The sequence below is a fragment of the Lepidochelys kempii genome, chromosome 5, assembly GCF_965140285.1.
Source record: "Lepidochelys kempii isolate rLepKem1 chromosome 5, rLepKem1.hap1, whole genome shotgun sequence".
Lineage (NCBI taxonomy): Eukaryota > Metazoa > Chordata > Testudines > Cheloniidae > Lepidochelys > Lepidochelys kempii.
The window spans coordinates 71,032,598-71,052,170 of NC_136384.1; the positions used below are offsets into that span (position 1 = coordinate 71,032,598).

General features: G+C 43.1%; 1 protein-coding gene across 5 annotated transcripts in view; it reads left to right on the forward strand.

Annotated features, from left to right (window-relative positions):
- CAMK4 (calcium/calmodulin dependent protein kinase IV) overlaps positions 1-19,573 on the forward strand; it is a 291,927-nt gene that overhangs the window by 112,076 nt on the left and 160,278 nt on the right. For 4 of the 5 annotated variants that reach the window (XM_073344679.1, XM_073344680.2, XM_073344684.2 and 1 more), the window contains one exon: positions 3,423-3,501. In XM_073344679.1, the coding sequence (XP_073200780.1) occupies positions 3,423-3,501 (79 nt within the window). Of the gene's footprint in view, positions 1-3,422; positions 3,502-7,112; positions 7,266-19,573 lie in introns of all 5 variants that reach the window. The other variant, XM_073344683.2, reaches the window with a different exon arrangement.

The following is a 19,573-nucleotide window of genomic DNA, read 5'->3' on the forward strand; positions in this document are numbered from 1 at the left end:
TGCCTCCAGCTCTCTGGGCTGCTTCTTTGGCCCCTCTGGCTCTGGTTGCTGAAGCTCTGCTCCCAGGACAGGTCTCCTCTGCAGGCTGCTTCTGTGACTCTGCTCCCAGCACTGACCTGCTTCCTGGGCTGTTTTTCTGGCCCCTCTGACTCTGATTGCTGCAGCTCTTCGCTCTGGGCTGTGCCTCTGGCTTTGGGGCTGCAGCTCTGCCCCCAGGACAGGGTCTGCTCTCTCTGAGCTGCTTTTCTGGTTCCTCTGGATCTGGCACAGCTCTGCTCCCCACCTCAGCTCAGGCCCCTGCTTTCTCCTTAGCTCGGCCCCACTCTGTCTGACCCAGGCAATTCCAGCTCACATGGAGGAGGGGACGTCCCTGGCCTCCTGACTCCCTGATTAGCCTGCCCGCCCTGTCCTTCAGGCTGACCTGGAGCATTGGCCTCTCCCCATTGCTCCTGGGGGCTGTCAGTTTCAGGGTCCTGATTCCCCGTCAACCGTTCCCCCTTTTTAGTGCTGGGAGCTAGCAACTAAAACACCCCTGGGGGCAACAGTCCCCTTACATATAAAGACTCGTCACTTGCCACACTGAAAAACTCAAGATGAGGGCACCAATTATAATGATTACAAATGCTCTGAGCTTTCCTGTCTTACATGAGCTTCTCAGCACCAAAGTTTTCCACTATTTTTTCTTAACTGACGGTCTAATCTGAAAAATATATCAATGACCTTCCAAACCATGCAGGTCCAGGAAAGATCTGTGTGTTGGTCAAGCAGTAGGCTGATTTATGCATGATAGGGCTGCTGCAGAAATCTAAAATAAACAAAGCAAGATGTACTTCTTGTGAGCATGTTGCAGAGCTGTGCAGAGCAGTAGAGAACTCATGAAAATGAATGTCCACCTCCGACATTATGCTACTCCCTCTTTTCTAAACCTCTGGCTCCATTCTGCATGATCCCAGGAGGAAGACTGGCTCTAGAGTAGGGGCTTTTAATTTAAAACAACAAACCAAAAAAAAAAGGAAAGATCTTTCCCATCGCGATCATCAGGTTGGAAGAAAATGGGTTTCTGATCTCACAGCAATTGTTTTATGAGCACCCCACCATTAGTCAAATAATTTGGGGGTCTTCCTGTTCATATAGTTTGCCACTTGTTTCTGAAGGGGGAGGTGGGGGTTAGGTATTAATTAGAAGGCTCCTTTCCTCCCTGACAGAAACAGCGCTTTCAGCCATGACTGTTTGTAGGTATACCAGCAATGGCCTCTTTAACATTCTTCTCCAGCTGCCTGATGTTCCATTGTTTGGGAAAGAATGTGGCTCTTAAATTAGGACTCCAGGGGATGCAGTGAAAATGCTCTTTACAACAAAGTCCTCCCCATTTCTAAACTTGCCCTTCTATATTTATATTGAATCATTTCTTTTGAAATGTGGATAACAAACCCAGACACCTACCATACAACTCAAAATCCCACCCCAAATTCTTTTCTTTGACTGCCCCAGTATTCTCACGAAACCCCTCTCCAGAAATCTGTCTCCTCTTTTCCAGCCTTAATCAGATGACATTTGATATTGTTTTATGTTATTGGTTCTAGAGGGTTTATTGTCTTTAGTCACAGGAGTATATGAAGACTAATTAGTGTAATGTTTATATAGCACTTTAAATATGTAAAGCACTGTATAATGATGATTTGCATTGATACAGTGACCTTCCTATTGAAGTTTTTTAGTAAAATATTGAAAAGATATGTATTATTATAATGTGTCCTTACAGATTAACTCTTTTTTTTATTTAGAGGGTTTGGGTTTTTTTAACTGGGTATTTTTTCTGTCTTGTTGAATAGAGCCATTTGAGAGTTCTTTATATTGGCTAATGAGAAATGTTCTGGTTAAATATATTTAATCATTCTGAAATTCTTTGGAGGTTAGAATACTCCTATACATTTATCAATTTGTTGTTACAAATTTAAAAAAAAATTAATTTTAGCACACTAAAGAAATACAGTACCTGCACTGTACGTTGTGTGAAGAAATCGACAAACTTCAAAAGACTCAATGGTTTGATACATGTAAGCTCTCAAGCAATTACTTATTTAAACCTTTTCTGAACTGACCTGTCATGAAGATGCCTTTCTCAAATGTATGTTCTAATTCAATCATAAATTATAGGCTTGATCGTGCTCACTCTATGTAGTGAGGAAGAAAGTCCCTCCACTGCAGGAATTACTGGGTTTAATTCTAGAGGATGTGTTCTGCCGGAGGTTCGATGAGATGATCATAATGAACCCTTTTAGCTTTAAAACCTATGACTCTACGAACTTTAAGACTCAGTAATTTTGATAATGGAAATCTCATGAGAACTATCTTTCTTGTAAAGTTTCAAGTAATTCCTGATTCCAGTTGGTCCAGATATGTCACAAGAACCAGTGATGGTGATCAGTATTTTGGTACTTCTGCTTCTGACTTAAGTTGGCAATAAGAAATTCAAATGCTAAAATGAAAAATAATGGAATGACAGGTTAACTGAAATCCTCAGAACCTCCAAAACTATCCCAAAGGTCTTTCCTGCTTCTAACCAAAGGATACAGTACAATTCCTTTCTTGGCAATAGCAAATGGAACACATTGGTTTGAGCATATTATCAGTGCCCTGACCTGATGTGTTTAATAAATCCACCTTGAAGAAATTGAAGATCTTGGGCCAAATTCAAATGCTTAGGGTAAGCAGGTACAACTCCCATTGATTTAACTGAAAGCATCTTCTGCTTCTGTTAGGGCTGAATTTGTCTTCTAGTGTCACAGCCTGCAAGCAAGTGGGTGAGATTTGGGTTTGCTATGATTAACCAGGCAATTGAATGGATATTAGCACAGTAATCTTTTCCCCTTTGCAAATATCTTAACAAAGGTGAGATACATTGGTCTAGAGCCTGGGCCATATTAAGTCTCTTTTGTGACACTCCAGCAGCAGAGGGAACTTACATTTTCCCTAAAAGGGTTCCCCCTAAACCTCTGCTTCACAATCTTTTCTGCTTCCCGGCATAGGGAGAGTTTCCGGGCACGTCAGGGGGCAGGAGAAGGTGTGACTGAACTTCACTGAGATCTGGCAATTTCCACTGGCAGAAGAGCCCAAAGGGATGGCTGGTGGAAGTTAGGGCAGACCTAAAGCTGCTCTGAGTTGCATTTGGGGCAGTATCATGTTCTGACTTCCCCCAGGATTTGAGGGGCAGAAAGGCAATGTAATTACATCTTTGTCCTCTAGCTGCACTGAACCTGAGCGCTGAAACAGCTGAGAATGTAGCAGTTTATATTTTAACCCTTTGCTTTGCAATTTATTAAAATCTCCAGTTGGAAATAAGAAGTCACACAGTGTTGTCTAATTAGACAAGATGTATTCAATAGCCTTCAATAATAACACTGTTTTTCTTTTTCATTTAGTGGTGCTACATCCATTGTCTACAGATGCAGGCAGAAAGGAACCCAGAAGCCTTACGCCGTCAAAATGTTGAAGAAAACTGTACGTTGTTTTTTGGTTACTACAGCATTGTATTGATAGGATTGGTAATGAATTTGGACCCTCTTCACCTCTGAGATCCATCACCCCAGCAGCAGAGCATCTTCTGCTCCCCATACTTAAAGGGATTTGGTGGAAAGCATGAATAAGTAAGGCCTACACTCTTAAGACTGGTAAAGGGGTGGGGAGAACTCAAGCAGAGAAGGAAAGTAGTAGGAGGCCAAGAGAAGGGGAAGAAAAATGATGGGTCCTGACTGGGTGGAAAAGAGTACCTGAGGGAAGGCTGGGTGGTTGGAGTTCAAGGATGTGATTTTTATTCATGTGCTAGAATGGCAACATAACAGCAGGTGAGTAGGTGAAAACATGCCTAACTGCGACATTAATTGGTGCAAGACATAATGGACAGGTTTTGCATCAATAAGATGTCGGCACTAATTTGTAGTCTTTGAAAACAGGCCAAAGATTAAACTGGCATAGAAATGAAACTAGAGGTGCTCCTTCAGCGTCTATGTTTGGCATGCTGGCGGGAGGCAAAAGGTAGTTGCGTTAAAAGCTTGCATTGCTACTGCTTGTGCTGTTTGTTTTCTATGGTAAAACAGAGGTCTTTAGTTTCAAGTTTCAGCATTTAGCTCTCTACACTCTCACATTCGTATAACATTTTAAAAATAAACAATTGCTCATTTAATTTTTTTGTGATTCTTATTCTGAAATGCACTAAGAAAACAAATGGTATAATTCAAAAAAATCCCATTAATTTTTTAGTGTCTGTACAGATTAGTTCATTTATATGATTGACATAGAGTTTAAAAACCCATAAAAGTTGAGAAAAATAAGTAATAATGTCATAGATTCCAAGGCCAGAGGGACCATTATGATCATCTAGTCCAGTGATTCTCAAACTTCATTGCAGCCCGACTCCCTTCTGACAACAAAATTACTACACAACCCCGGGTCGGGGGAGAGAGGGCTGGAGTCCGAGCCCCACTGCCCTGGGTTGGGGTGAGTTCAGGCTTCAGCTTCAGTTCCAGGTCCCAGCAAGTCTAGTCCTGGCCCTGGCAACCCAATTAAAATGGAGTCATAACCCACTTTGGAGTCCCGACCCACAGTTTGAGAACCGTTGATCTAGTCTGATCTCCTGTATAACACAGGCCAGAGAACTTCCCAAAATAATTCCTAGAGCACGTATTTTAGAAAAACACCCACTTGTGATTTAAAAATTACCAGTGATGCAGAAAGAAAAGGAGTACTTGTGGCACCTTAGAGACTAACAAATTTATTTGAGCATAAGCTTTCGAGAGCTACAGCTCACTTCATCGGATACATTCAGTGGAAAATGCAGTGGGGAGATCACCATGATCCTTGGCAAACTGTTGTGTGGTTAATTACCTTCACAGTTAAAAATGTATGCCATATTTCCAATCTGAATTTGTCAGGCTTCAACTTCCAGCCATTGGATTATGTAATTCTTCTCTCTGCTAGATTGAAGTGACCACTATCAAATATTTGTTTCCCCTTTAGGTACTTATAGACTGTAATCAACTCACGCCTTAACCATCTCTGATTAAGCTAAATAGAGTGAGCTCCTTGAATCTATCACTACAAGGGATGTTTTCTAATCCTTTAATCATTCTCTTGGCTCTTCTCTGAACCCTCTCCAATTTATCTACATTCTTCTTGAATTGTAGAACTGTACACAATATTCCAGTAGCGGTTGCACCAGTGCTAAATACAGCAGTAAAATAACCTCTTTACTTCTACCTGAGATTCCCCAGTTTATGCAAACCATCCCAGGACTGCATTAGCCCTTTTGGCCACAGCGTTACACTGGGAGCTCATGTTCAGCTGATTTTCCACCACAGCCCCAAATCTTTTTCAGAGTCACTGCTTCCCAGGATAGAGTACCCCATCTTGTAAGTATGGCCTAAATTTTTTGTTCCTAGGTGTATACATTTACATTCAGCCGTATTAAAACACACATTGCGTGTGTCCAGCTTACTAAGTTATCCAGACAGCTAGATCAGTGACCTGTCCTAATCATTATTTACCACAAATTTTTCTGTCACCTGCAAGCTTTATCAGGGGTGATTTTATGTTTTCTTCCAGATCATTGATTAAAATGTTAGCGTGTAGGGTCAGGAACTGACTCTTGAGGACCCCACTAGAAACACACCAACTCTATGATGATTCCCTATTTACAGTTAGATTTTCAGACCTAGCATTTAGTCAGTTTTTACTCCATTTAATGTGTGCCGTATTCATTTTATATCATTCTAGTTTTTTAATCAAAATGTCACACAGTACCAGGTCAAATACCTGGTAGGAGTCTAAGTCTGTTACATCATATATTACATAATAAGAAGTGAAGTGTATGTCCCTGAATAACAATGGTGGCTAGATTCAGTACAGCCTTGCTTATCTGAATATTGTGCTTAACAGTGGGTAAGTTCAGGTAACTGAAGGAATTTTGTGTGTAATTAATAGAGCGTGGGAGACATACCCCTGTTACCGAGAACAGGTGGTATTTTATAATTGGGCTCATTTGGATAATTGACCAGATAATCAAGGTCATACTATAATAATGTACAGCTGTCTGTATCTGTGCTTGATGAAGTACTATAGATCTGTTCCAATTTGGGCAAATTATCATCACTTACGGCAGAGTGAACAATGTGCTAAGCTCTTCCTAACAGAAAAGTAGGTCTGGTCTCTGACCAGAGGAGCTCAGTCTAAAGAGTGATTAAGTATTATTTAGATAATATTTTTCTGTAATTAAATATGCCATTAAAATGTTGATCAGTTTAAATTTTTGAAATAAAATCTTAAGAACAAGAATTATAACTAAGAGGACTGCTGCAGGCAAATGAAATAAAGAGGGGGAAGTGGAGGTATGATGAGTGAAGAAAAGAGAGGGATTGTGGCTGGTTTTACCTCTTTGACACAGGATCCCACTGAAAAAGATGTCACAGTCCCATTGTCTAAAACTATTTGTTCATAAAGCAGCATCTGGGAGCACAGAGAAATAGGAAGAAAAAAGATGGAAGAAGTGAGATTAGCTCCAGTTTCGCTTTCTAACCACCCAATGATTAATGTTTCGTAGGACAGCAGAGAGAAGAAAGGGAAGAGAAAAAAGAGATGATTGTAAAAACCAGGGCATAAGACAATGGTAGAAATCATGCTCTCTCTGGGATGGGCTGCAATGTGGTAGCTCCTGTTTATACTGTATTTTAGTTAAGTAACAAGACTAGAATCATAGAATATCAGGGTTGGAAGGGACCTCAGGAGGTCATCTAGTTCAACCCCCTGCTCAAAGCAGGGCCAACCTCCCACTTTATTTATTTAGCCCCAGATCCGTAAATGGCCCCCTCAAGGTTTGAACTAACAACCCTGGGTTTAGCAGGCCAATGCTCAAACCACTGAGCTATCCCTCTGCCATAACTTTTTATGATCTAGTAGCTAACTACTGAGCTGCCATCTAGGAGATCTACAATTCTGGGCAGGACCATGTGCCAGTTCAGTGGAAATGTATGTAATGGGAGATCTAGACTCCCTTTGGTATCTCACTGCTGTCAATGTTGATAAGAATAATATTCCTGTGATCTCTCTGGCTACTATAGCAAGTAAGACTGTCGGGCAAGGTAGGATCGTAGCTTCTACGGCAGCTAAAAGTGGACAAAGAGAAGAAGGCACTGGTCTGTTAAAAAGCAAGATTAAAGAAGCTGAAAGAAAAGTCGGCATGGATAATGGTGAAAATTGGAGAGAACTCTAGAGTAAGAAATTAGGTTTGGAATTTTTATTTCACGAAGACATCAATAAAAAGATTAACTTTTTATAAAACTAAATTTTGTGGTACAGTGAAGAAGCCTGGTAAATTACTCTCTCTCATATTTACCGATAGACTTGATCCAAACACTGTCCCTGAGCTAGGTCTGGTTGGCAGAGACCGAACTATGTGTAACCCTGAACTATTTTCAGGAGAGTTCTTAAAATTCTGCCAACATCTATCCACATAGGAAGCAGATGAAGGATGAACCAGGCAATGTAAGTATTCTTAAATCATGTGGAACAAGCAGAGCTGTCAGTCCTACTTAGCCCTTCAGAAGAGTCTCTCAAATAATGGGGCCCCATGCCATGATGAACTGTCTTCAGACTACTGTAAGTTAAGGTTGCAAATGTGAGGTCACATTTTGGACATTGCACAATCACTTATACACCATTAATATTTAAGAGGATGTACTTTGTAAAGACCAATAACACTGTTCTAAGAAAGAACTTAAAAACCTGCCTGAAAATTTTAGCCAGTCATATTAATTATATCTTTTGCTTATAGAGACCTTTTCATCAGTATAGTAGAACTGTTACTGTTATAAACAAAGTAGGTCACATAGATCAACCCAGAAGGTTTTCTGGGAGAAGAGGAGATTCCTGGATGTTAGGAATCTAGGTAATTTGGTGAACAAGGCTGCAGGCCCTTTTCTCATTTATTGCAGAATTTGAAAGCTGTGTAATAAATGAGGCAAAGGACAGGAAGAAGAACAAGGATGATCTTGTAATTAAGGTACTTGAATACCATCCAGGAGAATTGGATTCTGTCTCTGCCACAGACTTTCAATGTGATTCTGGGCAAGTCACTTTAAACCAAGTTCACAAGTGCCACTGTATGTTCTTCAGGTTCTGGGTGTCCAACTTGAGACCTGGGGGGCCTGATTTTCAGGTATGCAGTGAATGCCCTCTATAAATACATCACAGGGATAAACACCAGGGAGGGGATGAAGTGGTTTAAGTTAAGCACCAATATTGGCACAAGAATACATGAATCTAAACTGGCCATCAACAAGTTTAGGCTTGAAATTAGGCAAAGGTTTCTAAGCATCAGAGGAGTGAAGCTGTGGAACAGACTCGGAAGGGGATCAGTGGGGGCAAAAAACCTACCTGGTTTCAAGACTGAGCTTGATAAGTTTATGGAAGGGATGGCCTGATGAGACTACCTATAATGACATGTGGCCCATCAGTGACTGCTAGCAGCAAATCTCTTCAGTGGCAAAAGACTGGACTCTAGATGGGGAGGTCTCTGAGTTACTACAGAGAATTCTTTCCCAGGTATCTGCCTGGTGTGTCTTCCCCACATGCTCAGTGTTTCATTGATTGCCATATCTGGGGTTGTGAAGGGTTGTGAAGGTCAGATTGGAAGAAATTGGGGGGTTTTGCCATCTTTTGCAGCATGGGACATAGAATCATAGAATAACAGAGTTGGAAGGGACCTCTGGAGGCCATCTAGTCCAACCCTCTGCCCAGAGCAGGACCAATCCCAACTAAATCATCCCAGCCAGGGCTTTGTCAAGCCTGACCTTAGAAACTTCTAAGGAAGGGGATTCCACCACCTCCCTAGGTAACGCATTCCAGTGTTTCACCACCCTCCTCATGAAAAAGTTTTTCCTAATATCCAACCTAAACCTCCCCCACTGCAACTTGAGACCATTACTCCTTGTTCTGTCATCTGCTACTACTGAGAATAGTCTGGATCCATCCTCTTTGGAACCCCCTTTCAGATAGCTGAAAGCAGCTATTAAATCCCCCTTCATTCTTCTTTTCCGCAGACTAAACAATCCCAGTTCCCTCAGTCTCTCCTCATCAGTCATGTGTTCCAGTCCCCTAATCATTTTTGTTGCCCTTCTCTGGACTCTCTTCAATTTCTCCACATCCTTCTTGTAGTGTGGGGCCCAAAACTCCAGTACTCCAGATGAGTCCTCACCAATGTCGAATAGAGGGGAACGATCACATCCCTCGATCTGCTGGCAATGCCCCTACTTATACACCCCAAAATGCCATTGGCCTTCTTGGCAACAAGAGCACACTGTTGACTCATATCCAGCTTCTCATCCACTGTCATCCCTAGGTCCTTTTCTGCAGAACTGCTGCCTAGCCATTCGGTCCCTAGTCTGTAGCGGTGCATTGGATTCTTCAGTCCTAAGTGCAGGACTCTGCACTTGTCCTTGTTGAACCTCATCAGATTTCTTTTGGCCCAATCCTCCAATTTGTCTAGGTCCCGCTGTATCCTATTCCTACCCTCCAGCATATCTACCACTCCTCCCAGTTTAGTGTCATCCGCAAACTTGCTGAGGGTGCAATCCACACCATCCTCCAGATCATTTATGAAGATATGGAACAAAACCAGCCCCAGGACCAACCCTTGGGGCACTCCGCTAGATACCGGCTGCCAACTAGACATGGAGCCATTGATCACTACCCGTTGAGCCCGACAATCTAGCCAACTTTCTACCCACCTTGTAGTGCATCCGTCCAGCCCATACTTCTTTAACTTGCTGACAAGAATACTGTGGGAGACCGTGTCAAAAGCTTTGCTAAAGTCGAGGAATAACATGTCCACTGCTTTCCCTTCATCCACAGAACCAGTTATCTCATCATAGAAGGCAATTACATTAGTCAGGCATGACTTTCCCTTGGTGAATCTATGCTGACTGTTCCTGATCACTTTCCTCTCGTCTAAGTGCTTAAGAATTGATTCCTTGAGGACATGCTCCATAGTGACATAGGTCACTTCTGGTTTAAACGAGAGTAAATAGTGAATTCTCTGTAACTTGAAGTCTTTAAATCATGATTTGAGTACTTCAGTAACTCAGGCAGAGGTTAGGGGTTATTACCAGAGTGGAGGGTGAGTTTCTGTGGCCTGCAATGCGCAGGAGGTCAGAGTAGATAATCATGATGGTCCCTTCTGGCCTTAAAGTCTATGAGTCATACACAGCCCTGGGAGAGCACCCTCTGCTGGATGCTCACCAGACTGCTGTTTGGGCCCCACCTCGGTGAAGTGCGTGTGCTTTTAAGCTTCCCTTGATCTGAGTAGGCTGTGTAGTAGGAGGAGACCAGGGGACAGATGGGGCAGAAATGCATGGATGGTAAAGTAAGGTGGTCACATAATGGTGTTTAGACCACTGGGTCATCTTCAGTCTGTGCATTATGCTTTTCCGGGATGATGGGTAAACATCCTTCCCATAAAAAGACAAAGAGCCTGAGATCTAAGCCCGTGTATCAGAGGCCGGGAGTGAGACCTGAGCTAAAGTAGCGGGCAGGCTTTGCTGATATAAAGCAGAGTTAGCAAAAGTCAGGCTGTGAGCAAAGGTCAGGCTCTGCCGGTGTGCAGGCTCACAGAACCTGGCAAGAGCAGGGCGGATAGTGCGGAAACGCACCTTCCTATGAAGTGCTCGGCACAGAGCATTCATGCCAACGCATTCCAGAAGTGTGGTACCGGAACATCCCGATATCAAGGATGATACAAAAACATCCCCCAAGGATAACAGGAACACACTGACCCCACCTAAAAGATAAGGTCAGGATGACAGTGTGATGAATAGAGATGTTTTGATCGAACCAACATGTACGGGAGATAGGTAGTAACTTGTCACGTCAGGAGGCAGTAACTAATTATGTCAGAGGGGCAGTATGTAACTTGTTTTTAACAGGGTATAAAGAGGTATCTCTCAGAGAGTGTCTTGGTCTGGCCTAGGGAGGAACGGAAAGTCCTACCATTCGCTGAGCTGGTCCATTGTTACGGGCATACATGTATTAGTGGTCCAGTAGAGTCTGCGGGATGCTAGTAAAGTGCTTCGTCGACAATAAACGTGGCTGGGTGCCTTCGTCTCTTAATGGAGCTTGTGGTCATTGGGCGGTTCGCTTGAGGTCTGCTGTGCCAGCTGTCTGCGCAGGGCTGCGGCGGCACACGGAGGGAACACACACATGCAGCCAAACATCTGTCAATATCCAACCACAGGCTGTAGCACTTTTTTTGTAGGCCTCTCTAGCACCTGGGCACAGGCTTTCTGTCCATTATTCCTTCAGGGAAATGGGACCTCTCAGCCCATCTGCCCTAGGCTCCAGGATCAGTGTTGACCCCACAGACTTCAAGTAGCTTAAATACACCCTCTCCCAGAGCTCCAGTCTTCTGGGTCCTCTGGGTTTACAGCTCAGGGACATGTGATAAGTGTAGCACATAACACACACATAGGCATTTGCAAAGTTTTCTGGAGACAATTATTCTTTACTTCATTTAGCACAAAAATACACAGATCTAAACAAAACAGTAACACTTCTGTATGCATTTCCCTGTGTCAGTTTCCTCACCACTCTTGAGTGTTCTCTGGGCTTAGATCCGAGTCCAGTAAGGAGTCTAGAAGCCCCTCTCCTGCACATGACTTCTCCTCTGAATCATGGAATCTCTGTCTCCTGTTCAGCCAGTTTCCTTCTGCTCTCTCCCAGGATGGCTGAAGAGAGACCCACTCTTCTTAACAGGTTTCAGAGGGGTAGCCATGTTAGTCTGTATCAGCAAAAACAAAGAGGAATCCTTGTGACACTTTAGAGACTAACACATTTATCTGGGCATAAGCTTACATGGACTAAAACCCACTTTATCAGGTGCATGGAGTGAAACGTACAGTAGGGAGGTATAAATACACAGCATATGAAAAGATGGGAGTTGCCTTACCAAGTGGGGAGGTCGGTGCTAAGGAGCCAATTCAGTTTAATTTGGAAGTAGGCAATTCTCAACCGTTGACAAGAAGGAGTGGAAATCACTTTTGTAGTGTTAATGAGGCCAATGTAAACAAGGTGGCCCATTTCAAATAGTTGACAAGAAGGTGTGAGTATTTAGCAAGGGGAAATTAGTTTTTGTAAAAGCAACAAGGAGTATTTGTGGCACCTTAAAGACTAACAAATTGATTTAGTTTCTGTAGTGACCATCCACTCCCAGTCCATCCCCTTTTGTCATTCTTCCCGGGTGATCAAAGTCCCCCACCAGGAGATCTGTTGCTTAGTTATCTTTCCCCTGGAGTTCAGATTTGAAAAACCAGTTTAGCTTGAATGGTTGCCATCTGTTTGTACAAGGGCGACCCATTTTAATGGACCATGATCAAAGTTTAATTAACCTCTACTGTTAGCCCTGTGCCAGCTGCAAGAATTTCTCTTATTACCGCCTGGGGGTTTTAGCTCAACATGAAAGACATAAAAGACACAGAGAAGCCAAATGAGCTCCACATTCAAAATAATCTGCAATCCAGCAAAGACAAACAGAGAGTCCCCAATATCAGCCACAATTCATAAGCTATGCATAGATTCCCCAGATTGTCATGTTGAGCATTAACAGCTGCAGCTGAAGTCAATGGATCCTGTGGATGATGAGCATCTCTGACAGTAAGGCAATATAGTCTGGAGTAATATGTATAAGGTTGGGAGTCAGGAGGTCCTGAATTCTAATCCTGGATGTGTCACTGACTCACTGTGTGGCAGTGAGCAAGTTACTTTGCCTTTTTGTTTCAGTTTCCCTGTCTGTAAAATGGGAATGATAATATTTGTCCACCTACTTCACAGGGGTGTTGTGAGGGATAACCTGTTAATGTCTTTACAGTGTGTTGAACATATATAAGTACTATAAGAATGCTAAGTGTTCTGAAAAATGAGACCCTACATGTCTCAAGTAGGTTGCACATATACAGTCAATACTTTGGAAAATTTTGGCCTTAATCTCAGTTCATCTATGAACATCCTCCCTACCTCACAGTGTGTTGTGAAAATAATTAATGTTTGTGAGGCTCAGAGAGAATCATAATTAGAACTGGTCAGAAAATGGTGTTTTCCCCTCTGAAAATGTTTGACCGTTTTTTGGAAAAACAAAAACTTGTGGCTGTAAAAACTGAAAAGTTTGATTCAGAGATGTTGCCAAGGAACCTCATGGGGTTGTAGTTCAGGTGTCTCATGCCCCAGTTCTTCTCTTGAGGCTGGGCTCCCTGGCCAAACTACATCTCCCATGAAGCACCACAGTCTCCCCTCTTGCTGAGCTGCCACAGTGCATCATGAGTAGAGCACTACCAAATTCATGATACATTTTGATCAATTTTAAAATTAGTCGATTTCTGTGGGGATCCCAACCCAAAAGGAGGTCATGGAGGGGTCGCAAAGCTATTGTAGGGGAGTCACAGGATTGTTCCTCTCACTTTTGCACTCTCTTCAGAGCTGAGCTCTGAAGGCAGCGCAGTTGTGGAGCTTCCTACAGCCAGGGGTGGTACCCGGAGATGGGTCTGAGCTCCTCCCGAGAGCAGCCGTGCAGTGGAAGAGGAAGTCCTGTCCCTCCCCAGCCACACTGGGACTAGCCTCTGGAGCCCAGTGCCCAGTAGGAGGTCCCGCCTGGGGCACCCCCAGACCTGTTCCTCTCCTCCCCTACAATAGCTAGATTGCATGGGAGAGATCTGATTTCACAGTCTGTGATGCATTTTTCACAGCAGTGAATTTGGTAGGGCACTAATCATGAGAGAAGTAGTCCAGCTGGGAAATCCGGTCCATACAGGAGAATGGGGCATGAGGTACCTAAACTACAGCTTCCCTGAGGAACCCCAGCAATATTTTGAAATCAAAACTTTTTGATTTTTGGCTGCTCGGTTTCTTTTCTTTTCTTTTTTTTTGTTTAAATTAATTGAGTTGACAAGAAAAAACAAAAGGGTTTTGATAGAAAAATTTTGAGCAGCCCAAATCATAATGCACTCTCACAAGAAGGCAGAACTAAGGTTGTATGGGCAGCCTTATTTTAGCATTTCCTAATTTTTGAGGGCTCAGACTTGCAAACTAAATATTATTTTAAGCATGATGTGTTAAGATGTAGTGTGTTAGATTAAAAAAAACATAAATATGTGTAACTGTGTATGAATGAATAAGAATAAACTATAGTTTCTCTGGTCATCATTTTGAAAAGCCATATTTTGTCAACAGACACCACAATGTGGCATCTGAGATACATTTTCCCCTATCGTCATTTCTTGTTCTGAGAATAAAGAGAGTTTTGCCACTAACTTCTGAGAGAACTAGGATCCTAAATACAGTACCACCGTGTAGTCATTGTTGGCAAATAATGACTGTTTAATTACCTCTTTGCCAGTAGCACTAGCTATTGTATGCCTGGATGGCTTTATTTTTCTTGATGTATTGCTTTTTAATCATCTGTGTCATCAAGTGTTATTAATTTGTGATTCATACTGTTATATACGTTTCATTTGAAAACTGAGCAAAATATCTCATTCAGATTTTTGACAAATAAAGAAGTCATGTAGCATAATGGAAAAAAGCTTTGGCTTCCCATTGTTCACATCCAGTCTTGTCTCTAAAAGGAAAAGACTCTGACTTCAATAGTTCGACCCCCCCTTTCTAAAGAATTCAGTTTTAAAATATATTTTAATTCCACCAAATAAGCAGTCTACAGAGAAGCACAATAAAGTTCTTTTTACATAAATACCTGGTAAAAGAATAGAGCAATTAAAAGAATACTTCTTCTGAAATGAGATTGATACCTGGTTTTGATTTTATGACCTATAGTTTTTGATACAGTGAGTGTACATGGACATTTTTAATGACAAAGAACTTTGGAAAATAGCATTGTGTTCACTGGAAAGTGAAAAGTGCTTTTTGTCTGTATTACCAGATCCTTCACAACAGGAAAAATCTCTCTCACTTATTCAAAAATATTGTCCTGTTATACATTGTCATTTTACAGGTAATCTCCATTGCAAAATATTGTATTCTAATACATTGTAATGCAGATAATGTGTAAAATCACTTAAAGCAGAACAATGTTTTTCAGCTGTCGTCATTTAGATTGAATTGGTTTTCACTTAGAATCATAGAATATCAGGGTTGGAAGGGACCTCAGAAGGTCATCTAGTCCAACCCCCTGCTCAAAGCAGGACCAATCCCCAGTTAAATCATCCCAGCCAGGGCTTTGTCAAGCCTGACCTTAAAAACTTCTAAGGAAGGAGATTCCACCACCTCCCTAGGCAACGCATTTCAGTGTTTCACCACCCTCCTAGTGAAAAAGTTTTTCCTAATATCCAATCTAAACCTCCCCCACTGCAACTTGAGACCATTACTCCTTGTCCTGTCCTCTTCTACCACTGAGAATAGTCTAGAACCATCCTCTCTGGAACCACCTCTCAGGTAGTTGAAAGCAGCTATCAAATCCCCCCTCATTCTTCTCTTCTTCAGACTAAACAATCTCAGTTCCCTCAGCCTCTCCTCATAAGTCATGTGTTCCAGACCCCTAATCATTTTTGTTGCCCTTCGCTGGACTCTTTCCAATTTCTCCACATCCTTCTAGTAGCGTGGGGCCCAAAACTGGACACAGTACTCCAGATGAGGCCTCACCAATGTCGTATAGAGGGGAACGATCACGTCCATCGATCTGCTCGCTATGCCCCTACTTATACATCCCAAAATGCCATTGGCTTTCTTGGCAACAAAAGCACACTGTTGACTCATATCCAGCTTCTCGTCCACTGTCACCCCTAGGTCCTTTTCCGCAGAACTGCTGCCTAGCCATTCGGTCCCTAGTCTGTAGCAGTGCATTGGATTCTTCCGTCCTAAGTGCAGGACCCTGCACTTATCCTTGTTGAACCTCATCAGATTACTTTTGGCCCAATCCTCCAATTTGTCTAGGTCCCGCTGTATCCTATCCCTACCCTCCAGCATATCTACCACTCCTCCCAGTTTAGTGTCATCCGCAAACTTGCTGAGGGTGCAATCCACACCATCCTCCAGATCATTTATGAAGATATTGAACAAAACCGACCCTTGGGGCGCTCCACTTGATACTGGCTGCCAACTAGACATGGAGCCATTGATCACTACCTGTTGAGCCTGACAATCTAGCCAACTTTCTACCCACCTTATAGTGCATTCATCCAGCCCATACTTCTTCAACTTGCTGACAAGAATACTGTGGGAGACCGTGTCAAAAGCTTTGCTAAAGTCAAGAAACAATGCATCCACTGCTTTCCCTTCATCCACAGAACCAGTAATCTCATCATAGAAGGTGATTAGATTAGTCAGGCATGACCTTCCCTTGGTGAATCCATGCTGACTGTTCCTGATCACTTTTCTCTCGTGTAAGTGCTTCAGGATAGATTCCTTGAGGACCTGCTCCATGATTTTTCCGGGGACTGAGGTGAGGCTGACTGGCCTGTAGTTCCCAGGATCCTCCTTCTTCCCTTTTTAAAAGATTGGCACTACATTAGCCTTTTTCCAGTCTTCCGGGACTTCCCCTGATCGCCACGAGTTTTCAAAGATAATGGCCAGTGGCTCTGCAATCACAGCCACCAATTCCTTTAGCACTCTCGGATGCAACGCATCCGGCCCCATGGACTTGTGCACATCCAGCTTTTCTAAATAGTCCCTAACCACCTCTTTCTCCACAGAGGGCTGGCCACCTACTCCTCATGCTGTGTTGCCCAGCGCAGCAGTCTGGGAGCTGACCTTGTTCGTGAAGACAGAGGCAAAGAAAGCATTGAGTACATTAGCTTTTTCCACATTGTCTGTCACTAGGTTGCCTCCCTCATTCAGTAAGTGGCCCACACTTTCCTTGGCTTTCTTCTTGTTGCCAACATACCTGAAGAAACCCTTCTTGTTACTCTTAACATCTCTTGCTAGCTGCAGCTCCAGGTGTGATTTGGCCCTCCTGATTTCATTCCTACATGCCCGAGCAATATTTTGGTACTCTTCCCTGGTCATCTGTCCAATCTTCCACTTCTTGTAAGCTTCTTTTTTATGTTTAGGATCCGCAAGGATTTCACCGTTAAGCCAACTGGTCACCTGCCATATTTACTATTCTTTCGACACATCGGGATGGTTTGTCCCAGTAACCTCAACAGGGATTCCTTGAAATACAGCCCGCTCTCCTGGGCTGCTTTCCCCCTCATGTTATTCCCCCAGGGGATCCTACCCATCAGTTCCCTGAGGGAGTCGAAGTCTGCTTTCCTGAAGTCCAATGTCCGTATTCTGCTGCTTACCTTTCTTCCCTGTGTCAGGATCCTGAACTCGACCAACTCATGGTCACTGCCTCCCAGATTCCCATCCACTTTTGCTTCCCCTACTAATTCTTCCTGGTTTGTGAGCAGCAGGTCAAGAAAAGCTCCCCCCTAGTTGGCTCCTCCAGCAGTTGCACCAGGAAATTGTCCCCTACATTTTCCAAAAACTTCCTGGATTGTCTATGCACCGCTGTAGTGCTCTCCCAGCAGATATCAGGATGATTAAAGTGGCCCATGAGAACCAGGGCATGCGATCTAGTAGCTTCTGTGAGTTGCCGGAAGAAAGCCTCATCTACCTCATCCCCCTGGTCTGGTGGTCTATAGCAGACTCCCACCACTACATCACTCTTGTTGCTCACACTTCTAAACTTAATCCAGAGACACTCAGGTTTTTCTGCAGTTTCATACCGGAGCTCTGAGCAGTCACACTGCTCCCTTACATACAGTGCTACTCCCCCACCTTTTCTGCCCTGCCTGTCCTTCCTGAACAGTTTATAACCATCCATAACAGTACTCCAGTCATGTGAGTTATCCCACCAAGTCTCTGTTGTTCCAGAGTACTTACTTCATGAGTAAGTCATTCCTAGGGTTAAGATATTAAGTCAAGAACAAAGAGACGTTGTATTGTGTCTTTTTCGCACTGCATTTAATTTACAGATAATTAGATAACTTTAGTTTCTGATGTTAACAGATTAATTTTCAGACATGTAAAAGTTAGCCAAACTGATGAAAAGAGGAATCTATGAAACTCAGCTTTCTTACCATACTACTGTACAATTTGAGGAAGTTTGACTTATTGCATAATTTGTATTGTTGAACTAATAATGATTAGTAGCTAAAGAACATCTTTCAGGTGATTAAACTAGTGAGAAGGAACCAAATTGCGCACACACTGATTAAATAGCTACAATTGAGGGAACAACTTGATTTGAACATTTATGAGGCAATTTGTGCCCCAGAGTTTTTCTCATCACCCCCATCCAGGCACAGAAGGCACCCTTAATATTGATTGTTCTTCCCTCCCCAACCACCTCCTCCTGCATGAAAGGGCAGTCAGCTGCTTCTACACGGTGCTCTTTGTGTCCAAAGTCTGCACAACACCTGAGACTGGGAATAGGAGAGAGATAGGTAGCTATTTGGTAGACCTCATGTGGAACCAAAAGCAAAGGGTCCAACTCCATGGAAGGGCTGGGGTAGAAAGCTGGGTTGCACAGTTCCCCTGGCACCCAGCAGCAAATCTTCAAATGCACTGAGCCAATGTGAGGCTAGATGAATGTTTTATTAGAGTCTCTCTCTTCTGTTCTGAACTCGGTGCGGTTATGCCACTACTGGCTGAGGAAGCCTTGGAAGCCTGACTCCAATGGAGCTGTCCTGCTGGGGAGAACAGCACAGGGCCAGGAGTTGGTGTGGAAGAACAGTGCTTCTGAGTGGATGGCTCTGTGCTTGCAGTGGATTGCCTGAGGTCTATGGGGTTCGGGTTAGAGATCTGTGAAGATCTGTTTCTTCCCTGGGGGAATCAGAATCAGATTTCCTCAGGCACCATGAGAATTGGGTAGGATTTTTAGGATGTTACCGTATTTGCTACTTTCCTTATTGCCATAGCATAGCAATTTGGGTTTGGTTGACAGGGGTTTGGTTTCTCTTGCATACTTCTAAAGACAAAACCAGACACATATACATGAAAGGGAAGGAAAAGAGAAGAGTAAAAGATAAGAAACTGCTTCTTTTTCTATCTGCTGCGGGCAGTTCAGTTGTTGGGAGATCACAAGCATGGCATATGGTGCAAGATCCAGTTAACCATTCTCTGACTTGGGAAGGTAGCGAGCAATGTTGCTCTTATTTTCCTCTGGCCCCTGTGGGAGGTATATCTCCCTCTTTTTAAAACATGAAGTTATGTATTTTATGTTGTCTTTACCAAGCTCAGGCTGCTAAGTATTTACTAGCCTGCCAAACTTGGTATGACAGCGTGTTGCAAAGTTAAATCTGTCCTGAATGGCTAAATTTCACTATTATTAGTAAGACGGCAAAAGGGAAGGATAGGAAACAGGTTGGAGAAATAAGGTGGTGATGGAAAATTAAAAACACTGAGAAGGGGGCATCAGGAATTGTAGGTTCACATCAGGAGAGTTGCTCAGGAGAGGGCCATGAAGCGAGTGATCTTGTCTGATTTCCTCTCTTTGTGTGGTCTGGGCAGAACATCTTTCAAGACAGGATAAAGACGGCTC